This window comes from Myotis myotis, unplaced genomic scaffold (genome assembly GCF_014108235.1).
Source record: "Myotis myotis isolate mMyoMyo1 unplaced genomic scaffold, mMyoMyo1.p scaffold_m19_p_18, whole genome shotgun sequence".
In the NCBI taxonomy this organism is placed as follows: Eukaryota; Metazoa; Chordata; class Mammalia; order Chiroptera; family Vespertilionidae; genus Myotis; species Myotis myotis.
In genome coordinates this window covers 28,853,222-28,874,158 of record NW_023416322.1, presented here as the reverse complement: position 1 = coordinate 28,874,158, position 20,937 = coordinate 28,853,222, and the positions used below count along the sequence as shown (strand labels likewise).

The 20,937-nt window shown below is 52.3% G+C and overlaps 1 protein-coding gene across 4 annotated transcripts in view; it reads left to right on the top strand.

Annotated features, from left to right (window-relative positions):
• Positions 1 to 20,937, top strand: part of IL6R (interleukin 6 receptor) — a 72,738-nt gene that overhangs the window by 13,418 nt on the left and 38,383 nt on the right. For 3 of the 4 annotated variants that reach the window (XM_036342366.1, XM_036342367.1, XM_036342365.1), the window contains exons 2-9: positions 2,052 to 2,300; positions 3,320 to 3,443; positions 5,654 to 5,835; positions 6,100 to 6,266; positions 6,744 to 6,885; positions 18,068 to 18,117; positions 19,163 to 19,232; positions 20,444 to 20,534. In XM_036342366.1, the coding sequence (XP_036198259.1) occupies positions 2,052 to 2,300; positions 3,320 to 3,443; positions 5,654 to 5,835; positions 6,100 to 6,266; positions 6,744 to 6,885; positions 18,068 to 18,117; positions 19,163 to 19,232; positions 20,444 to 20,534 (1,075 nt within the window). Of the gene's footprint in view, positions 1 to 2,051; positions 2,301 to 3,319; positions 3,444 to 5,653; positions 5,836 to 6,099; positions 6,267 to 6,743; positions 6,886 to 8,686; positions 10,944 to 18,067; positions 18,118 to 19,162; positions 19,233 to 20,443; positions 20,535 to 20,937 lie in introns of those variants that run through there. The other variant, XM_036342368.1, reaches the window with a different exon arrangement.

The window sequence follows — 20,937 nt, the reverse complement described above, 5'->3', positions numbered from 1 at the left end:
CACTAGGACCAGCGATTCTACTCAGGGAAACTCGGAAAATGCACCAAAAGCCACATGTGAGAAAGTTGATAGCCACACGCTTTGAGATATGACTCAAACCTCCCTCAATGGGAGATGATCTACTGTAGCTGCACAATGGAATTTTTTTTAAAAAAATATTTTATTGCTTTTTTTACAGAGAGGAAGGGAGAGGGATAGAGAGTTAGAAACATCCATGAGAGAGAAACATCCATCAGCTGCCTCCTGCACATCCCCTACTGGGGATGTGCCCGCAACCCAGGTACATGCCCTTGACCGGAATCGAACCTGGGACCCTTGAGTCCGCAGACTGACGCTCTATCCACTGAGCCAAACCGGTTAGGGCTGCACAATGGAATATTACACAGCGGTGAAAAAGACACACTGGAGCTCCATGTAAATAAATCACAGAAACACAATGAATGATAAAAATACATCGCATGAGTAGTGAGTCTATTTTTCAAAGTCAGGGAGGGATGCCCTGGCCAGTTGGGCTCAGCGGTTAGAGTGTCAGCCCACTGACCTAAGGGTCTCGGGTTTGATTCCCAGTCAAGGAATCAAATGGACCTCGGTTGCAGGTTCGATCTCCGGCCCAGGTCAGGGTGTGTGTGCGGTAAGCAACCCGTCGATACCTCTTTCTCATGTCGATGTTTCTCCCCCTCCCACTTCCCTTCCACTCTGTCTGAAAACCAAGGGGAAAATGTCCTCGGGTGAGGATTTTAAAAAAAAGTAAGGGAGACGAACCCCAGGACGGAACACTGTGTGGGGGGAGGCTGGAGGGTGCAGAAGGGGAGCGGGTGCTCAGGGACAGTGATTGCACTACTTGTTACTGCAGCCTCGGGGCAGAGGACTCCGGCTCCCAGTGGTGAAGTGAGAAGGCAGCCTGTGTCACCAGGCAGGGCCCAGCCCCAGGAGACGCCATCTCTGTCCCTTTGATGCCCATGCCCCTGGTCCCTGGGCTGTGGCCAATGGTCGGTTTGCACAACCAGCCCTGGCTTTGGGATTGTCAACCTCTGGGAGTCACTGAGCATTAGGCCCTCCTTGCTGACAGCCCCCTCGGATGGGGTGGGAGGAAGGACAGTCTGCCAGGTGTGAGGTTAAAACTCTCTCCCAAGCGAGAAGGCTCTGCAGGTCTGAGAGAGACTGGCGCTCCTCCTCCAGGCGCGAGAGCAGGGGTGGGGGGGGTGAGGTCGGATGCTCGGGCAGCTGCTGGGCCCCTACAGAATCTTGGGCCAGATGTATTGCTGCTGCTTGCCAATGAGTGGTTGGACATTTGGTTTGAAGGACTAAGTGTGCTTCCTGTGAAACTGGCTGTCTTCCCTGGCCCCAGTGCCCTCAGCTTCTTGGACTCATTTAAGAGATGGGTTAATAAATTAGTCCAAGGTGGGCTCTGGCTGGTGTGGCTCAGTGATAGAGTGTCGGCCCACACACCAAAGGGTTTCGAGTTTGATTCCAGGTCAAGGGCACGTGTTTGGGCTGCAGTTGTGGTCCGGTCTCGTAGGGCTGGTCGGGGAGCCTGTGGGAGGCAACAAATTGATGTGTCTCTTTCCCATCAATGTTTTTCTCTCTCTCTTCCTCCCTCCCTCCCTCCCTCCCTTCCACTTTCTCTAGAGATCAGTGGAAAAAATATCCTCGGGTGAGGATCAACAACAACAACAAAAATTGGTCCAAGGTGGCTGGACTAATTTATATCTTAGAGCACAAATATATAATCTGTACTAAAAAAAATGTACTTGTTCCTTTAATTTTGGACACTAGGCCGTGAACAGTGGCAGGCCCTCAAAGGGTTTTCTAAGCAAAAGAGTGGGGAGGCCGGATCGAGGCTTCGAGGGCTCCCTTGGGCAGCTGGGTGGAGAGGGCCAAGGCTGGGGCCTGGGGCCACGGGGAGGCTGTTGCCATCACCCAGGCGGAGGCCTGGACCACGGGGTGGACTTGGGAGATGTTTAGTATTGAAGCCTCGCGGGGCTTCCCCAAGTCAGGAATGAAGTTGCTCCGTTTGCCGTGGACTGACTGCGCGTCTCCTCTGTCCCCAGAGGTGGAGAGCCATGTGCTGGCCAGCAGGCCCGGTGCCAACGTCACCCTGACCTGCCCCGGCGGCAAACCGGGGGGCAATGCCACGGTTCACTGGGTGCTGGGGAACCCGGCGACAGTCTCGAGCCACGACAGATGGGCTGGATGGGGGAGGAGGCTGCTCCTGAGGTCCGTGCAGCTCAACGACTCCGGGAACTATTCGTGCTACCGGGACGGCCTCCCGGCTGGAACCGTGCGCCTGCTGGTGGAGGGTGAGTTGTGTCCGAAGAGCTCTCGGGGACGTGATGGGATGGCTCCCTGAGCAGTAGCTCTGCATCCCAGGCTCCTGTTTATTCCTTGGCCCAGGGATCCTGGGGACAGGCCCGCCGACGTCTGCCAGCGAGACTGGCGGGAATTCCCGCTGGGTGGGTGCACCTGGCTGGCGGGGACTCCGTCCCGCTGGCCTTGATGGGCAGGTAGGGCCAGAGGTGGGAGCCAGGGGGCCTGGGTGTGCCTCCTCCTTTGCAGCTCAATGTCTCTGCTCCTCCGTCTCCTCTTTGGTAAAGTAAATTAACGTTACGTGGGGCCTTGACTTACGAGTTTAATTCCTTCCGAGACCGAATTCGTTAAGGAGCTCGTTAACTCAAATTACTCTGTCAACTCAATGCAAAAAACCGGCGGAGAGACAGTTGGTATCTCAAAAAACTCGTTAGTCGGGACACTGGTAAGTCAAGGCCCCACTGTATTACCTTCCCTCAGAGTCAGTGCAGAGATTACATGGGGAGGAAGTGTGAGTGCGCGCACACATGGACATAGGATGTTGGACACTCTCAGACCAACCAGCTTTAGTTTGAGAATCAGCAGGCTCTCAGCTCCCTCACGTCTAAGACGCGCTGGAGCCAGGTGCCCCGTGCGCCAGGCCCTGTGCCGAGGCACCGTCTCCCCTGTCACATGTCCCCGGGACCCTGTGCGGGAAAGCAGTGTTGCTGTTACTTAGCACCATTTAATTTTAGAGGAGGAAACTGAAAAGAGCTGGCCTGTGTGACTCCAAAGCCCCCATGTTGGGGATTGTTCTCTCTCCCCTTTAGACAGGGTAGCCCTGGGCGTCTCCCTTTGCCACTGTGAGGTCCTTTAAGTTCCCAGCCACTGTTGTGTATGTGGCTGTTTGGGTCCCAGCTGGCGCCAGAGCTGGGGGGCGGGGCGGGGGGGCGTGGTGAGGATGGCTAAGCCAGGGGCTCCCCGAGAAGGGGAGGGAGGAGAGCTCACCTCGGCCCCGTGTGCTGGCTTCCAGGTCCTCCAGAGGAGCCCAAACTCTCCTGCTTCCGGAAGAGCCCCATCAGCAACGTCATCTGTGAGTGGAACCCTCAGAGCCCCCCTTCCCGGAGCACCAGGGCCATGTTGTTGGTGAGGAAGTTGTAAGTATCCTGGTCTGGGCTGTGTTTATGTCTGCTCATCCTTCACTGAGGCCCTGGGAGGTGGCGGGGGGCGGGGTGTAGGGGGTGGGGTCGGGGGAGCGGGGGCTCTCAAAGGAGCCAAGTGGCACTGGCCAGCCAGTGATTCCAAAATTTTATCATCAGAAAATATTAGAAAATAATTAATTCCTCTGGGAAGAAGAGGAGGGAATGAGAGCGGAAACTGAGGCAAACTCCGTGCCCTCCCCTGCTGGCCGCTGTGCTGGGATGTCTGTCCTGTCAGCCGCCGCAACAGGCATGGGAAGTGGGTGTCATTTTTCTCTGTAACAGATAGAGAAACTGATTTCCTTGGGTAAGTCATCCTGCTGGTAGCTCTGCTAGGAGCCCAGCCCAGTCGGCCTGACCTTATGCAACGCTAAGGTTTGGGGCGTTGTTCTGAGATGCAAATGGCGCTGGCAGGGGAAGGGAAGCCGCTCATTATTGTGTCCAGGTGTCCTGACCTGGTGAGCTTATCAAGTGCTTCCCTTGGTAATGGCAGACGACGGGAAGTGGTGATGGGAGGAAGTGGTGATAGAGGGGAAGTGGTGATGGGGCGGAGAGGGAGCCGGAGGGGGTGGTGGTGGTGTTGGTGGAAGTCACACCTGCCTGGGGCGCCTCTCTGCTCCAGGAGATGGGATGAGTTGTGGCAGGGATGTAGAGGAGGGGGAGATGCTGAAAACCAGCACACCTCTGCAGTTCGGTCTGTCTCCATCCAGAGCCGAGGGCCCCTTAGCCCAGGTGCTCCTATTGGAGTTTGGGCTGTCAGTCACCAGGGTCTCAAAAAATCTGAACAGTGAGTTCAACCGGGTGATTCAGTGTCCAGGGTCAGCTGCCTAGACCAGCCTTAGCAAGTTTATTAGAATACTTTGTGTGTTCGTTACTGGCATTTTGAGAGAGAGAGAGAGAGAGAGAGAGAGAGAGAGAGAGAGAGAGAGAGGTTTTAGCTCACACCTTCCTCCTGTCAGCAGCCTCAGGCACTCTGTCCTCCTGCCTGGCCGGGTGCTTCTGCCTTGAAGTGAGGAAGTGGGGTAGGGAGCAACTGTGAGAGCCTGGGGGACCACAGAACCCACTCAGGCCCGACTCAGACCCTGGGCTGCCGGGGGTGAAACAGGCCCCTGGAGGGAGGTTGTGTGTCTTGCTTTGTGCACACATCCACGCCCTCCCCAGCTGTGCTTGCTCACCCATTCGTGTCACCGGGGTTCCTTTCGGCGAGTTCAGCATCAGCTGTGGGCCGGGCTGGGTGGGATGGAAGCCTGGGTGGGATGGAGGGAGTGAAGAAGGGAGTCAGGGAAGCTCTAACTCAGTCTGGGGAGGTTGGGGCAGGCTTCCCCGAAGTTGGTTCTGGGCCTGGGGTTCAAACCCGTAACAGGAGGTTGGTGGGTGATTCGCCACCCCCGCGGCGGGCGAGTGGCTGCCGTGGCCTCTCATGCCCACGCATGTCAGAAGTGGGTGACGTCTCAGGCTCCCAGGCCAGGTGGGCCGGTGTCTGACTCACCTCCAATATCCTCAGTCACCCGGCCTTCCTTTCTGGGCTCACCTGCCAGAAATGCTCCCACCTTCGAACCCCCGGCACCCTGTGCTTCTGGATGGCTTTTCTCCTGGCTGCCCCCCACCCCCACCCCTCCCCCGCCTTTCCAGGAGCACAGGACCTGGCAGAGTGCACCCCCTTCAGCACCTTTGAGCCATGGGCCCCAGCTAGATGTTTTACACTCATTTTTGTAAAAAAATATTTTTATTGATTTCAGGGAGGAAGGGAGAGGGGGCAAGAGATAGAAACATCCACGATGAGAGAGAATCATGATCGTCTGCCTCCTGCACACCCCGCACTGGGGATCGAGCCCACAACCCGGGCATGTGCCCTTGACCAAAATTGAACCTGGGACCCTTCAGTCCGCAGGCCGACGCTCTATCCACTGAGCCAAACCGGCCAGGGCTGCACTCATTTTTCAATTAACCACCAGGCAGGTACTACAAATCTTCCCATTTTCAGATGAGCAAACAAAGGCTCAGAGAGGAGATAACTTACTCAAAGTAGCAGGAACTACCACATGTGGAGCCGGGACTCAGCACCAGGGCCAGCCTGCAGAGCCCAGCCCCCCTCGCCATGTCCCGCCCCCCCAGTCCTGAGTCCTCGGGGAATCTGAGAGTGGGCAGCTCTTGTTTTGTGTTGGCAGCCAGCATGGTCCGCCGGAAGACTCCCAGGAGCCGTGCCAGTATTCCCAGGAGTCCCAGAAGTTCTCCTGCCAGCTGGCCGTCCCCGAGGGAGACAACTCTTTCCACCTTGTGTCCCTGTGCATCGCCAACAGTGCTGGCGGCAAGTCCAGCAGACCCTACACATTTGAGGGTTACGGAATCCGTACGTAAGCTCTCCCAGGCCTCCTGGGCCCCTTCCAGCTGTTTCCCTCTTGGGCTTCTCCAAGGGGCAGGGAGGGGCTGGGCGAGGGTTTGGTGAGCTGGGGCTTTTGGAGCTTCACTTGACAAAAGGTCAGGCTGTGGCTGACCAGGGGAGCGGGGGAAGTGCTTGGGCAGGGTGGCGTCCTGCTGTGGGGGTTTGCACAGCCTTGGGGGGTCTTTCCTCGGCATCACGCTTGCCGCTACAAAGAGCATCCTTTTCCCACAGTGCGACCTGACCCACCCGTCAACATCACGGTCACCGCCGTGGACCGAAACCCCCGCTGGCTCACTGTCACCTGGCGAGACCCGCCCTCCTGGAACTCATATTTCTACAGGCTGCAGTTCGAGCTGCGATACCGGGCGGAACGGTCCAAGACATTCACCACATTGATGGTAACTTCTCTTACTTCTGGATAGAAAAGTGCCCCTGGCTACTCAGGGGCAGTAGAAAGGCTGCTAGAAGAAAGCAACGGGTTCTGGGTCCTGTTCCGCACTCACCATCGGCGTGGTTCTGGAGGAGTCTCTGAGCCTTTCTGAAATGGCGGCATCGCCTATAAAAGGGAAATGAAAACCTCCCTGTGTAGGCCTATTGGTGAGCGCGGGAGTGACCTGGGAAGCGAGTGGGGCTGTGAGCATGTCGGGACGTGGCTGGCAGAATTCCACGGTGCATGCGGGTGGGACAGTGACTTCCAGCTTCTGTCTGTGTTGGCCCAGAGGGCACCCGTGTTTCTGAGCTGCTGGGGTGATGGCAGCCCTTGGAGAAGCTATGCCCAGCCGAGTCGCCCCCTAGACCCGAGAGAGGGAGGGCTGAAGGGCAGGGCAGCCAAGGGCATCCTGTCCCTGTGGAGAGTAACGTGCCTCTGCCCTCAGGTCAAGGAGCTCCAGTATCGCTGCACCATCCGTGATGCCTGGAGTGGCATGAGGCATGTGGTGCAGCTGCGCGCCCGGGAGGAATTTGGGCACGGCCTGTGGAGCGAGTGGAGCCAGGAGGTCCTGGGCACCCCCTGGACAGGTAGGTGCTGGTGGGCACGGAAGGGATGTTTCAGCGTTGCTGCTGTATCAGTTACCTGTTGCTATATAACAAGTCACCCCCAAACTCGGGGTAAAACAAATCATTTATCTGCTCAGGATTTTGGAAATGAGTCAGCGAGGCAGTGTTCGTGTTGGTCTTGCCTGAGACAGTACATGAGGTTGCATCAGGCCTGCAGGACCCTAGGGGGCCTCCCTCACATGCCTGACGGTTGGTGCCGGCAGGTGGCTGGGGCCCTGGATTCTTCCCTGAAGCCTGGCCCCTTCCAGGAGGCCACCCCGGACTCAAAGAGGGGAAATTATTTCACAACTTGATGGCAGCAGCCGCAAAGAATTTGTAGCTATATTTAACTTACCACGGTTACTAATGCTTCTTATTAAAAAAAAAAAAAAAAAAAAAAAAGATGTTAAAGGCCCTGGCCAGTGTGGCTCAGTTGGTTGGGTGTCATCCCATGCACCAGAAGGTGGCTGGTTCAATTACAGGTCAGGGCACATGCCCAGGTTTTGTAGGGGGCGTGCAGGACGCAGGCAGTTGATGTTCCGCTCTCACATCGATGCTTCTCTCTCTCCCTCTCCCTTCCTCTCTCTCTAAAAGTCAATAACAATATTTAAAAATAAGTAAATAAAAACAAAAAAAGATCTTAAAGGTAGTAATAATTGCCTCTGAGGAATGATTGAAATAAGTGTGTTATAGAACATGAAAAATTCCAGAAAAGTATGAAGAATAATTATCAATGGTATATCTTCCCAGCTAGAGAAAACCAGTTAGAACATTTTAGTATACTTCTTTCCTGTGTGTGTGTATTTTCTATATGATATATATATATATATATATATATATATATATATATATATAGTATATAAAATATTGTGAGCATTTCCATGTTATTAAATGTTACTCATTATTTTTGGAAATGTATAGTATATAAAATATTGTGAGCATTTCCATGTTATTAAATGTTACTCATTATTTTTGGAAATGTAACTGCATGATTAATTTTTTTTTTAACCCATGGGAATTTTTTTTTTTAAATTTCTTAAAGTATTACAGAGTATTACACGTCTCCTTTTTTCTCCTCCTTGACATTCCCCCGGCTTCCCCCACCCCCCAGTGTCTTGTGTCCATTAGTTATTCTGATATGCATGCATATAAGTCCTTCAGTTGATCTCCTACTCCCCCCAACCCTCCCCAGGTTTCCCACTGTAGTTTGACATTCTGCTCAATGCTGCTCTGCCTCTGTATCCATTTTTGTTCATCAGTCTATAATGTTTCTTATTATCCATAAATGAGTGAGTTCATGTGGTATTTTTCTCAGCTTCCCAGGGGCCATCTCAGTCTCACAGGGGCCATCTCAGCCTCACAGGGGCCATCTCCGCCTCACAGGGGCTGTCCCAGCCTCATGGGGGCCGTTTCAGCCTCACAGGGGCCGCCTCAGCCTCATGGGGGCCGTTTCAACCCCACCGGGGCGGTCTCAACCTCACCGGGGCTGATTCAGCCTCACCGGGGCCGGTTCAGCCTCACCAGGGCCGTTTCAGCCTCACCGTGGCCGTTTTGACCTCACCGGGGCCGTCTCGACCTCACCGGGGCCGTCTCGACCTCACCGGGGCCATCCTAGCCTCACCAGGGCCGTCTCAGCCTCACAGGGGCCGTCTCAGCCTCACAGGGGCCGTTGCAACCCCACCGGGGCCGTCTCAGCTTCACCGCAGCTGTTTCAGCCTCACCGGGGCCAATTTGACCTCACCGGGGCCGTTTCAGCCTCACATGGGCTGTCTAAACCTCACAGGGGCCGTCTCAACCTCACATGGGCCGTTTCAACCTCACTGGGGCCGATTCAACCTCACCGGGGCCGTTTCAACCACACTGGGACCATTTCGACATCACCGGGGCCATCTCGACCTCACCGGTGCCATCTCAACCTCACCGGGGCCGATTCAACCTCACCAGGACCGGAGCCGTCTCAGCCTCACCGAGGCTGTCCAGCCTCACTGAACCCATGGGAATTAAAAAAAAATGTTTTTATTGATTTGAGAGAGAGAAAGAGAGAGACATTGATGTGAGAGAGAAACATCAACCAGTTGCCTCTTCTACTGGGGATCAAACCAAAGCCTAGGTATGTGCCCTGACCAGGAATCAAACTCACGACCTTTTGGTGTTCAGGACGACACTCCAAATCAACGGATCCACCGAGCCGGGCCACCACGGGAATATTTTTTAACTTCTAAAATTTTCATCCAATTAATACATGCCCAAGGCAAAGAAGCAAAGAAGGGCTTATAACAGCCCGTGTCCCTCGCCCCACCCCTCCCCATGTGCAGTCCTGCTCTCTGGAGGACGCCGCTTGGCTTTCTGTTTCTATTTCTTCTGTTGGCACCCTCCTCAGCGCCGAACAACAACCTAATATGGCTGTTTGTTTGCTTTTCCAAGAAGACAATTTGAGACATTATCTTTTGACTCTTTCCTGTGAAAGATAAGGATTTAGCAGACCTAGACCCAGTGCAGGAATCTCTCTGACTACAGCCCAGAGAGTGGCCACCCTGCCTCTGCTTGAATGCTTCCAGAGATGGCGAGCTTACCACCCCTCGTCATGCGGTCCCCAGTGTTCGTGTAGGACTCCCAGGCTTGTTTCGGTGTCAGATCTCTTTAGCCTGTGCAGTGTCGTGAACCAAACCAGTCGTTCTTAAACACTAAGCAATTTAAAAAGAGTAAAAGACTCATTAATCAAGTGTGTCTGGATAAAATGGGGAAGACAGACGTGGCATCCATTGCCCAGGCCTGTCCCCACCCCTACCCCTTTCTCCTCCCCTGGCCCCAGGCCCCAGGGAGAGGACTTTATGTGGAGGCTGTGATGTGATGGTGTTTCCTCTAACCTGGCTTTGCAGTTTGGGCGTCCTTGTCCTTGTCCTGGGGGAGCCAGAGGAGCGGGCTTGGGCTGAGGGTGTCTTCCTTATTGGCCACACATGATGTCAAGGGCAGGCTCAGATCTTTGTCAGCGCTTCCTGGCTGTCAAGAGCGAAGGCAGCTTTCCACTGGACCCTTTTCTTCAGCTTATTTTCCCCTCGGACCTGGGTACGAAGGGAGGCCTAACTGCTCTATCTTCCGTAGGAAAAGCATTTAAATGAACGACAACGCCCTTTGGGCCGGACTGTGTTGACCCGTTCTTAGTTGTCTTTGATTTGTACACTCTTTGAACCACAGCGCACTCCGTGAACACCAAATATTAATGTGGCCCGGGGAGCCTTTGTGAGGCAAGAACGTCAATTACAACATTGTGCAGAGGAAATGTCCCGGATCTAGGCGGACACCCGTGGACACCCGCTTACCTTTTATTCTAGCCGCTGAACGTAGATCTCCACAAACAGCTCTAAGGAATCCCGTTTTTGTCCTTTCTTTAAAAAATATTTTTGAATTGTGCTACAAAATATGCATAACTTAAACTTTACCATTTTAACCATTTTTAAGGATCTATAGTTCAGTGGCATTAAGGACTTTCACGTTGTTGTGCAACCATCGCCACCATCCATCTTCAGAACTTGTTTCATCTTGCAGAACTGAAACTCTGTGCCCATAAACACTAACTCGCCATTCCCCCTCCCTCAGCCCCTAACGGCCATCATGTTACTTTCTGTCTCGGAGTTGGATATTGTAGGTACCTCATGTAAGTAGAATCACATGCAGTATTTGCCTTTTGTTGTGTCTGGTGTATTTCACTTAGCAGAGGGCCCTCAAGAGTCATCCATGTTGTAAAAGGTCAGCATTCCCTCCCCTTTTAAGGCTGGATGATACCTCATTGTGTGTGTGTCACATTTTGCCTGCCCGTTCCTCTCTGGATGCACATCTGGGTTGCCTCCACCTTTTGACTATTGTGCACAATGCTGCTATGAACATGGGAGTCAGGATATCTGTTCAGGTCCCTCATTTTAATTCTTTTGGGTATAAACCTAGAAGTGGGATTCACTTGGTAATTCCTTTTTATTTGCATTTTAAATTGGTTTTTAGAGCGAGAGCCAAGGAGAGGAAGAGGGAGAGGGAGAGATAAACTTTGATGTGAGAGCTATGTGAGAGAGAAACATCAATTGGCTGCCTCCTGCACACCCCCTACTGGGGATTGAGCCCCGACCGGGAATTGAACTGGCAACCTTTTGGTGCATGGGACGCCACCCAACCAACAGAGCCACACCGGCCAGGGGGTGATAATTCATTTTTTTTTTTTTTTTAAATATATTTTATTGATTTTTTACAGAGAGGAAGGGAGAGAGATAGAGAGTTAGAAACATCGATGAGAGAGAAACATCGATCAGCTGCCTCCTGCACATCCCCCGCTGGGGATATGCCCGCAACCCAGGTACATGCCCTTGACCGGAATCGAACCTGGGACCTTTCAGTCCGCAGGCCGACGCTCTATCCACTGAGCCAAACCGGTTTTGGCTATTTTTAAGTTTTTGAGGAACTGCCATACTGTTTTCCAAGTGGCTGCACCATTTTACATTCCTATCAGCAATGCACAGGGTTCCAGCTCCTTCACATCCTGGCTGGCACTTCTTACTTGCTGTGTTTTTTGGACAGTGGCCATCCTAATGTGTGTGAAGTGGTATTGTAGTTTTGATTTGCATTTTCATAATGAATAGTGACGTTGAGCATCTTTTCATGCGTGTATCAGCCATTTGTTTATCTTTTTTTGCAGAAGTGTCTATTTAAGTAGGAAGTTCTTTCTTATGTGAACAGCTCTGGCCTCACTGGGCCTCGCCCTCTGGGGTCACCCCTGACAAGTCTGCTAGCCTGCTCTCTGAATTCCTCCGGAATTCCCAGAGGATCTGCATCTGCTTGGGCTTCGGTTCCCAGGCTGTTGATGGCTGGTTGGTGGGTTCCTTACATGTCTGTGCACCTCCCCCCAAAGCTGGTCTCATCTGTGATGTTCCTTTTTAAATTGTTGATGTCCTCCCCGCAGTGGGAGGTGATACAGCAGCAGCACAGTCTCTGACTTTCCAGCATCAGGTCACTGTGCTTCTGTGACTTGCTAGAGTGACCGTGTGAGCTCAGTCAGAACACTTGGCTTCTTCTCCCATAAGCAGCTGAAGAGTTTGAACTCCCCGTCCTGTACATGTGTGCTTTTGGGGGGATCCTCAAAGCCCCAGGGGGGAATATATCCGAGAGAAACCAGAGGCTCCCCTCACTCCTTTACCCCCATCCTCTACCCCACTGAGGCGGGGCTGATGAGCTGGGCCTCAGCGGGTGCTGCCCCCTTGAGGCTGGTGCCTGGCTGCACACGGGCTATGTTCCCAGGGAGATTCCCCTTTTTGAGGGCAGGGCACTGAGTCATAGGTATTGGGGTCCCTGCTCCATCCAGCAAAGGCAGGTGACTCACTGAGACTGTGTCACTGAGGGCAGGGAAGGGCAGGGAGAAGAGGTTACTGACAGGGCAGCTGGGCAGTAGCTCTCTCCAGAAACGACTGGCACCACGACTGAAGCCCCTTTGCGAAGTGGGGCAGGGTGCCTGGGAAAAGCCCATTGGACATAAGAGGGTTATTTCTTGCTCCTAACAAATTCCTTTCACTTTGCTTCATACCCCCTCACCTACTCCCAGAAAATAATGAGAACTACGTGTGATAGGGAGAGAGCAGAGTGGACCCATTTTGGGGGATCCCAGTGGTTGAAGGGGGTGCTAGAGGTTTGCATTTGCAGGGCCTTTGGGGGTGCCCCGAGGCCAGGGCTGGGGACTCTCCAGGCGGGTGAGTCTCCCTGGCTTGGATCCTGGGAGGTATATACAGGGGTGGGCAAAAGTAGGCTTACAGTTGTTCATATGGAAAATAATGCAGTAATCCTATCTAATAAGGAGGGAATATGCTAATTGACCCTCACCCCATTGCAGAGATGGCGGCACCCACAGCCAATAAGGAGGGAATATGCTAATTGACTGCCCTGCCCTCAAATATGGCGGCACCCACAGCCAATAAGGAGGGAATATGCTAATTGACTGAACTGCCCTCAAAGATGGCAATGCCCACAGCCAATAAGGAGAGAATATGCTAATTGACTGTCACGCCCTCAAAGATGGCAGCGCCCACAGCCACAAGATGGCAGTGCCCAGTCCCCTCAGCCTTCCAGCCGCCCAGAGCTGCCTGAGGCTCTGGTAACCAGGGCCTGCAGAGGCTTGCGCCGCCGGCAGTGGCAGCAGCAGAGGTGTGATGGGGCATCACCTTCCCCTGATCGCCAGGTCGCCTCCCGCCCCTGAGGGCTCCCGGACTGTGAGAGGGGGCAGGCTGGGCTGAGGGACCCCCCCTCCTCTGCATGAATTTTCATGCACCGGGCCTCTCGTTAATGAATAATAATACAAGAATAAACGCTGTTTCACGGACTCACAACTGTGAGCCTGCTTTTGCCCACCCTGTATTGTCATCTAAACCCTCTGGCCATCCTATTCTGGGAGCGCATTTGACAACAGCCCTCCTTATCGAGCTCCTCTCTCTGTGTGAGCCACACCACTGCTGCGGGCATCTGTCTCCCCCCAACCCACAGCCACGGCTTCCCCATTACTTTTCCCGTGAAGTTCAAACTCCTGAGCGTGTGCAGAAGGCCTCCCCGGGCTGCCCGCCCACCTCTGCCGCATGCCTGGCTCCCCTTCACTTACCTTATTTCCTCCAGCTGGACTGAACCTGGCCCAGCTTCACACGCATGTCCTTCCATCCTCAAGCCACGTAATCCTCTGGTCAGCTCCCTCTCCCGTCCGGCTTATCTTTGCATCACCTCCTCCTACATTCTCGCTGCCTGCCCAGCCTGTCTGCATAGTTCAGAGGTTCCTTTTCACAGGCCCATAACACCTCAAAAAGGACCCAAGAAGGTCATCAACTTTTTTTTAAAATCCTCCCCCGAGGGTATGTTAATTGATTTTAGAGTGAGAGAGAAAGAGGGAGAGACGAGAAACATTGATTGGTTGCCTCCCATACCTTCCCCAACCGGGGATTGAACTCACAACCTAGGTGTGTGCTCTGAATGGGAATCGAGCCCACAACCAATTGAGTCTTCCAGCTTGGGCTAAGGTCATCAAGTTTTACTTTTGCTGAGTAAGGACAAAAAATTGAGCAATTAAGGAAAAATGCTGTGGCTGTTCACCATCACCATCCTCCTTTCCTATATAATAAAAGGCTAATATGCAAATTGTCCATTCGACCAGGGGGCGGGGCCGGCCAGCCAATTGCCCGTGTCACCCCTGCCAGCCCGCCTGATCAGCCCCATCCGTGCACGAATTTGTGCATCGAGCCTCTAGTTATTTCATAAAAGAGAGGATGAAATAGGGCGTAAGCTCAGAATGAAGGACACTTTGGCAACTTTACTTCAACTAGGTATCCACATCACCTTTTCTGGATGTTTCTCTTTTGGCCTAAGGCCAGTAGACTTGTTTACAGACCATCCTTGGGGGTGCTAGGACCCCACTGGGAGACTGTCAGCTCCTCCTGAGGTTTTTGATTCCTTTTCCCTCGAATAGTGGAGCAATGATTAACTTTCTGGTTGGTGGTTTACAGGGTGTGAAGGAAGGTGTGAGGCCAAGGGAGGGAGTGAGCATGTGCAGAGTGGAGGTGTTGTGGGTGGTTGGCCTGAGTGTGTCCTTGTCTCTCCCCAACCCTGCTCTTCCCATGAGTGTCTGGCTTTGTGGTTCATCCTTCTCTCCTTGTTCCCTCATCTCTCTGCCACCCAGTCGCTTCCTTTTTCTTTCTTTTTTCTCTTTTAATTCTCAGCCCACTCCTATTTTTCCTCTCTATACTTCAACCCCAGGCCCTACCCAGTAGCCCATATCTTAACTTGTCATTATATACCATTTAAACATTTTAAGAAAAAAATGTATTATGTTCTCTTTCCCCTAATTTTATTGAAATACCAGAGGCCCGGTGCATGACATTTGTGCACTCAATGGGGTGGGGGTTGGGGGGTCCTCAGCCTGGCCTGTGCCCTTTCACAGTCCTGGAGCCCTCGGGGGATGTCTGACTGATGGCTTAGGCCCATGGGGAGCGGGCCTAAGCCAGTCGGACATCCTTAGCGCTGCCGTGGAGGTGGGCTGCTGTGCTCGCCAGCCGTCAGCCTGGCTTGTGGCTGAGCGGTGCTCCCCTGTGGGAGTGCACTGACCACCAGTTGGCAGCTCCTGCACTGAGTGTCTGCCCCCTGGCGGTCAGTGCGCATCATAGCGACTGGCCATTCCGCCCTTTGGTTAATTTGCATATTACCCTTTTATTATATAGAATAATGGACCTATAACATTGTATGATTTGATATATGTATATATTGTGAACTGATCACCACAGTAAGTTTACTTAACTTAATCCATCGCCACAAGTGGTTACAATTTTTTTTTCTCGTGATGAGAACTTTTACGATCGACTCTCTTAGCAATTCTGGAATATACAATACAGTGTTATTAACTTTAGTCACCATGCTGTACATTACATCCCAGAAGTTATTGTGTTCTCTGTTCCTAATTTTGAGAATTGGGCCAGTTTTTACTTTTTTATTTTTTAAATATATTTTATTGGTTTTTCACAGAGAGGAAGGGAGAGAGAGAGTTAGAAACATCAATGAGAGAGAAACATCGATCAGCTGCCTCCGGCACATCCCCAATGGGGGATGTGCCCGCAACCCAGGTACATGCCCTTGACCGGAATCGAACCTGGGACCCTTGAGTCCGCAGGCCGACGCTCTATCCACTGAGCCAAACCAGTTTCGGCTAGGCCAGTTTTTAAACAAATATTATTGTGTTCCAGGCCAGAGTTAGGTGCTTTTAGTGTGTAATCTCGGGTGATCTGTGCAGGAGGAAGCCACCCCCTTGCTTAGAAATGAAGAAACAAGGACTAAAAAGAGGTTAAGGGTCTTGACCAAGGTTACACATCCTGTATGAAGAAGGTCTCTGCCATCTTTTATATTGAATTTCTGTATTCCAAAACTCAAGCGAGTAAACCCAAACCAATTTTCAAATTAATGGAAAAAAGTTTCTTGTTTTAGAATCTCATATGAAAAAAACCCCACAACACACATGTGGTCTTCGATTAATCTCATTTATTAGAGTATGGCCATTCATTCATCTATATATATAAAAGGCTAATATGCAAAGTGACCTCACGGGAGTCCAGGAGTTCAATTTCTCACTATGATGTGCGTTGACCACCAGGGGGCGGCGTGGAACGAAGGAAGGCCCCAGCCAGCAGCTGGAAGGCCCCAATCGGCCCTGATTGCCGGCTAGGCCTAGGGACCCTACCTGTGCAGGAATTTCGTGCACTGGGTCTCTAGTTTTATTATAAAATAATAGTACACAGGGGGCAGTGAATCATAGTTCCTTCCCCTCTTTCACTCAGTGTGGCAGTGAAGTGAAGCGTTAGGAAATATAAAATACGTGAGGAGAAATAGGAAATACTTTTGCCTAAACAGAAAAGGAATGTGTTCTTCAATGCTAATAACTTCCCACAGCCTTTGTGAGTCTCGGTGTCTTTGTAAAATGGGGTAATAGGGCCCACCTCGTGTGATGCTGTGAGGGCGAAATGGGATGATAATACAGGCATATAGGCAAATGAGCTATTTGGAACTGGTGTGTAGTTACCCTCAAAATGTTGGTGCTAGACATATTAGCGGTATTTTATTAGTATGCTATTAGCATTATTAATCTTATCTTCATTGAGCCCTAATTTCTTCATCTGGAAAATGAAAATGATTATTAATAATGATGTAACAGTTGCTCCACTTTCCGTCTCAGGGGACAAAATGGTCTGAATTAGGGGCCCCCATGGTCATCTTGGGAGATGTTTAAAAAGTCTTGTTATGTAAGACAGTTTTATTCTGTATTAGAAAACTTTTATTCATTCTGGTAACATTCCTGGGTTATTTGAAATAATACCAAACTAAAACCCCCACTTTGCCCCTGGGCAACTGAGTCACCAAAGGTTAAACGCCCTTCTCTGGACCACATGCCATGATGGGGGTCAGAGCTGAGGGTAGAAACTATACAGGTCTCCCTTTCTTCCTAAAACCTCTCTCTGGTTTGGGGAGTCTTTTAAAAACCCTGATGTCTGGTCCCATCCCCAAGATTCTGAGGCCATAGGTCAAGGGTGCAGCCTAAAAGGCCACAGGTAAGGCTGAGCATGGCTGGGTTTGGGAACCACTGGACTGAATGACCACCCATGGTCAGCCATATTTCCTAAGTAGCGCTGCCCCATCTCCTGGTGTTTGCTTTCATTCTAGCGCCCCCATACCCTCCATCCGTCCTTCAGTCACTTTCTGCTGTGATTCTGTCCTTTGCTGGGCTCAGCTGGGAGGAACACAGCGCAATGAGAATAAGGGTCCTTCCCATTTATTCTTGGTTGATTTGGGGCTCACTTGCTGTGTGACCTTGGACAAGTTGCTCTCCCTCTCTGGGCCCCTGTTTCCTCTCTGCACAATGGGAAGGAGGCGTGAACATGCTCGTCTGTCCCCTCCAGTGTGTGGTGTTCTCTCCCGGGGATGGCACGCTCGCCTCCACCTCTTACTAGTTATTTTGCTCCTGGCTCAGGGAGGCTGCACATCTTTGTGTAAACCATTCCCTGGTGTTTTTAACTTCTTGATGGAGAAATGATAAACTGGAAAGAAAATACTTTTAAATTTCAGAGTATTCTACACATTCTACCCAGTCCTGTTTCAGTTCCTGGTCCCTTGGGCCCACGCTTGCTGCTGAGCCTGGCCTCAGGTCACACGCCCACTTTGATCCTTGGCCCCCTGCTGCCCAGGAGGTTTCTGCAGAAACACTGTTCCCATGGAGGGGAAGGGCCTCGTGAGGGGCCTGGGTCCCTGCCGCTCCTCGAGCAAAGTGTACTAAGTCCACCCAGGAGGAAGAGAACTTGTTCTTTATGTTAAATTCTTTATATATTTATATATATATATATATTTTTACTTCAGAGAGGAAGGGAGAAGGAGAGAGAGAGAAACATCAATGATGAAAGAGAGGCACCAATGGACTGCCTCCTGCACGCCCCCGACTGGGGACGGAGCTGTGACCTCCTGGTTCATAGGCTGCCACGTAACTACTGAGCCACGCTGCCTGGGAAGCCTGATGCCCTTTTAAATAACGTTGTGATGAACTTTATTCGGCTTCTGCAGCCCATCAGACAGGACTTCAGGGTCCATGAGTCATTAATAAGACGTCTTCTATCCACAGAACCCACGAGTTTTTCAGCTGCGACCACGGCGGAGGTGTCTTCCATGAAGGTGAGTTCGTGTTCTTGTCAAAGGGTCAACACCTACCGGCTAGCGATGTGGCTGGCACCAGACAGAATGTAGCTTCAGTCCCAGCTCTGCCACTTGCTGGCAGTGTGGCGGTGGGCAAACTGTGTCCTTCTGAAGGCTCTGTAAGACGGGGCAGCAGCAGTTCTCGATCCGGGGCCTTTATGAAGCGTAGAGCAGCGTGGGGCTGGCTCACAAAGCTGCGCTGCCCCGTCAGCGGATGCAGTTTCACCCTGAGCTTCTGGACCCCACGGGAGGCTTAGCGTGCGACTCCGGTGCAGTTCTCTGAGCCCTTCCCTGTGGACTCCCGGTGTCATAATGATCTGGAAAGAGGATTACCGCCGAAGCCGCTTAAACAAATCCTCGAGTAATCCAATTTCCCACCCCGCGGCAACTCCTCCGTGGTCCCCAATTCCCACCCGCTCAGCGGGGAGGCTCCACGCTCCCGGAGCTGGGCGGCACCTCACCCATCATCAGTGGCGGACTGTCCAGGACCAGCAACTCCGGGGTGAAGTCCAGGCCCTTGGGCCAGAGCGCTCCCAGCACAGCGTGTCGGGGCACTGACTGACCGAGAGCCTGCCAAGGCCCCAGGCTCTGAGCCTTGCGTCTCATTGATCCTGACGTGAACTGAGATTCAGGGAGAACGCTGACACCCACCTGAGTTGAGAAATCTGCCCACGGTCTCAGAGCTAGTTGTGGTCACAGAGCCAGGATTCCAGCCTGTGATTTCCCTCGTCAGGGATGGTACCTGTGCCCTTGAACCAGACCCGTAGGACAGCGTAAGCTCTTGGTGGAGTGGCAGATGGGAAGCAATCCCCACCCTGAGTAGGCGGGGTGTAGATGCAGATAATGCAGATAATCTTGCAGATGTTGAAAGTGACAGGTCAAAATTGGAGAGGTGCATGAGATAAAGGAAAGGCGTGGTGGGGGGTCGGGGGGCAGGGAGGGGGTTGAGGAGGTGCCTGAGCTGGGTCCCGAATGAAGGTGGAATCCACAGACACGGGCTTACAGTGTGGAATGTCTTTTACAGGCACCTACTACCAACGGAGACGATGACAACATCTCCTCGAACTATCCTGCCAATACGACAAGCTTCCCAGGTGAGCCCTGGATTGTTGTGTATTCCTGTGGCCTAAGGGGGCACCAAAGGCTTGTAACTCTGTAGAAAGTGCTTGCTTGCTTTCTTTCTTTCTTTCTTTCTTTTTTTTTTAAAAATATATTTTATTGATTTTTTACAGAGAGGAAGGGAGAGGGATAGGGAGTTAGAAACATCAATGAGAGAGAAACATCGATCAGCTGCCTCCTGCACACTCCCCACCGGGGATGTGCCCGCAACCAAGGTTACATGCCCTTGACTGGAATCGAACCCGGGACCCTTGAGTCCGCAGGCCGCAGGCCGACGCTCTATCCACTGAGCCAAACTAGTCAGGGCAGAAAGTGCTTTCTTATTTGGAAATGTTGGCAGGGTGCCAGTCTGCTTCATGGAAAAGACCAGTGGCAGAAACATTCTTTTATGACCTTGTATGTCCAAGTTGGATAATATTGTTAGCTTAGGTATTACGAGAGGACCACAAGAATAATGAGACAGATCAGCGAACCATTTCACAGTTGGCACTTACCCAGCGTGGAATGGGGTCACAGCTCAAAGGAAGTGTCCTCATCTCATCTGAGACCCAAAGGCCGGGGAGGACTGGAGAGAAAAGGGGTGCAGGGAAGGTGGGAAGCGTGTTCTGGGGGAGATGTGAGACCATGTGCAGAGAGCCCCGGGGTCGGCGGGGGGGGCGCGGAGAACATGGCATATGGAAGAGCGAATGAAGATCCTATGGCTGGGGCTTGAATGCCAAGTGGGGAGACAGGCAAGAGATGACGCACCATGGAGAACGCTGCACCCAACCAAACACTTGATTTAAAGCACCTGGGCCTCCCTGGCATCGTCCTCAATGGAGCTGCCATCGATGCGGTCCCCAAAGCTTTCTGCTTCTTGCCCCCATCTGTGCCTTATGGGGGCAGGCTGAGCACCCCTAGAAAAGCCACTCTGAAGGGGAGTGGGAGCCTGTGGCTGGCCACAGGTGCTCAGAAGCTCTGAGCTTGAGGTGTATCTCTTGCCAAGTGGCAGAATCCCAGGGTTTGTCAGACTCTGCTGGGAGTGATTCTTCTAGCGTGGCTTTGGCCAAAACACTGGCCAGAGGCCTGCTGGTTAGCAGAGCTGTTTCCTCCTCCAGGGTGAGGTTCCTTGGAGACTTTTGATAGCACCAGCTGAGTGGTTATTGTTTTCTCTTCCTTCTGCTCCCCCTCCTCTTTTCCCCTCTAGTGCAAGAGCCTCCAGTACCCCTGTACACGTTCCTGGTGGCTGGAGGAAGCCTGGCCTTCGGAACGCTCCTCTGCGTTGGCATTGTCCTGAGGTGAGCGGGGTCCTGGGGGGTGGCCCTGGGTGTTGCCATATTTCTTATCTGCCTAGCTTCGCCTGTGCTGGGACGGGGGCAGTGAGTGGGAGAGCCGCACATGGCTCATGATGTATTTCAGAGGTGGGATCGATAAGACTCGATGACAGTAGATGAGGAGAAGGAAGGGGAGACGGAGGAGTCAAGGCTGACCCTCATGTTTCTGGCTTTGGCAACTGGGCAGATTAGGTGATGGTGGTGGGGGGGGGGGGGTCACGCATTTAAAATTGGAAACACTGGAGGGAGAATAACGGAGTGAAAAACGATGATGCTGGTTTGGGACCCCTGAGTCTGAGGTGCCTGTGAAAGCCCCAGGTGGACATATTGGGTAGACAGTTCTGATCGTAGCTGCGTGCAGGTGGTA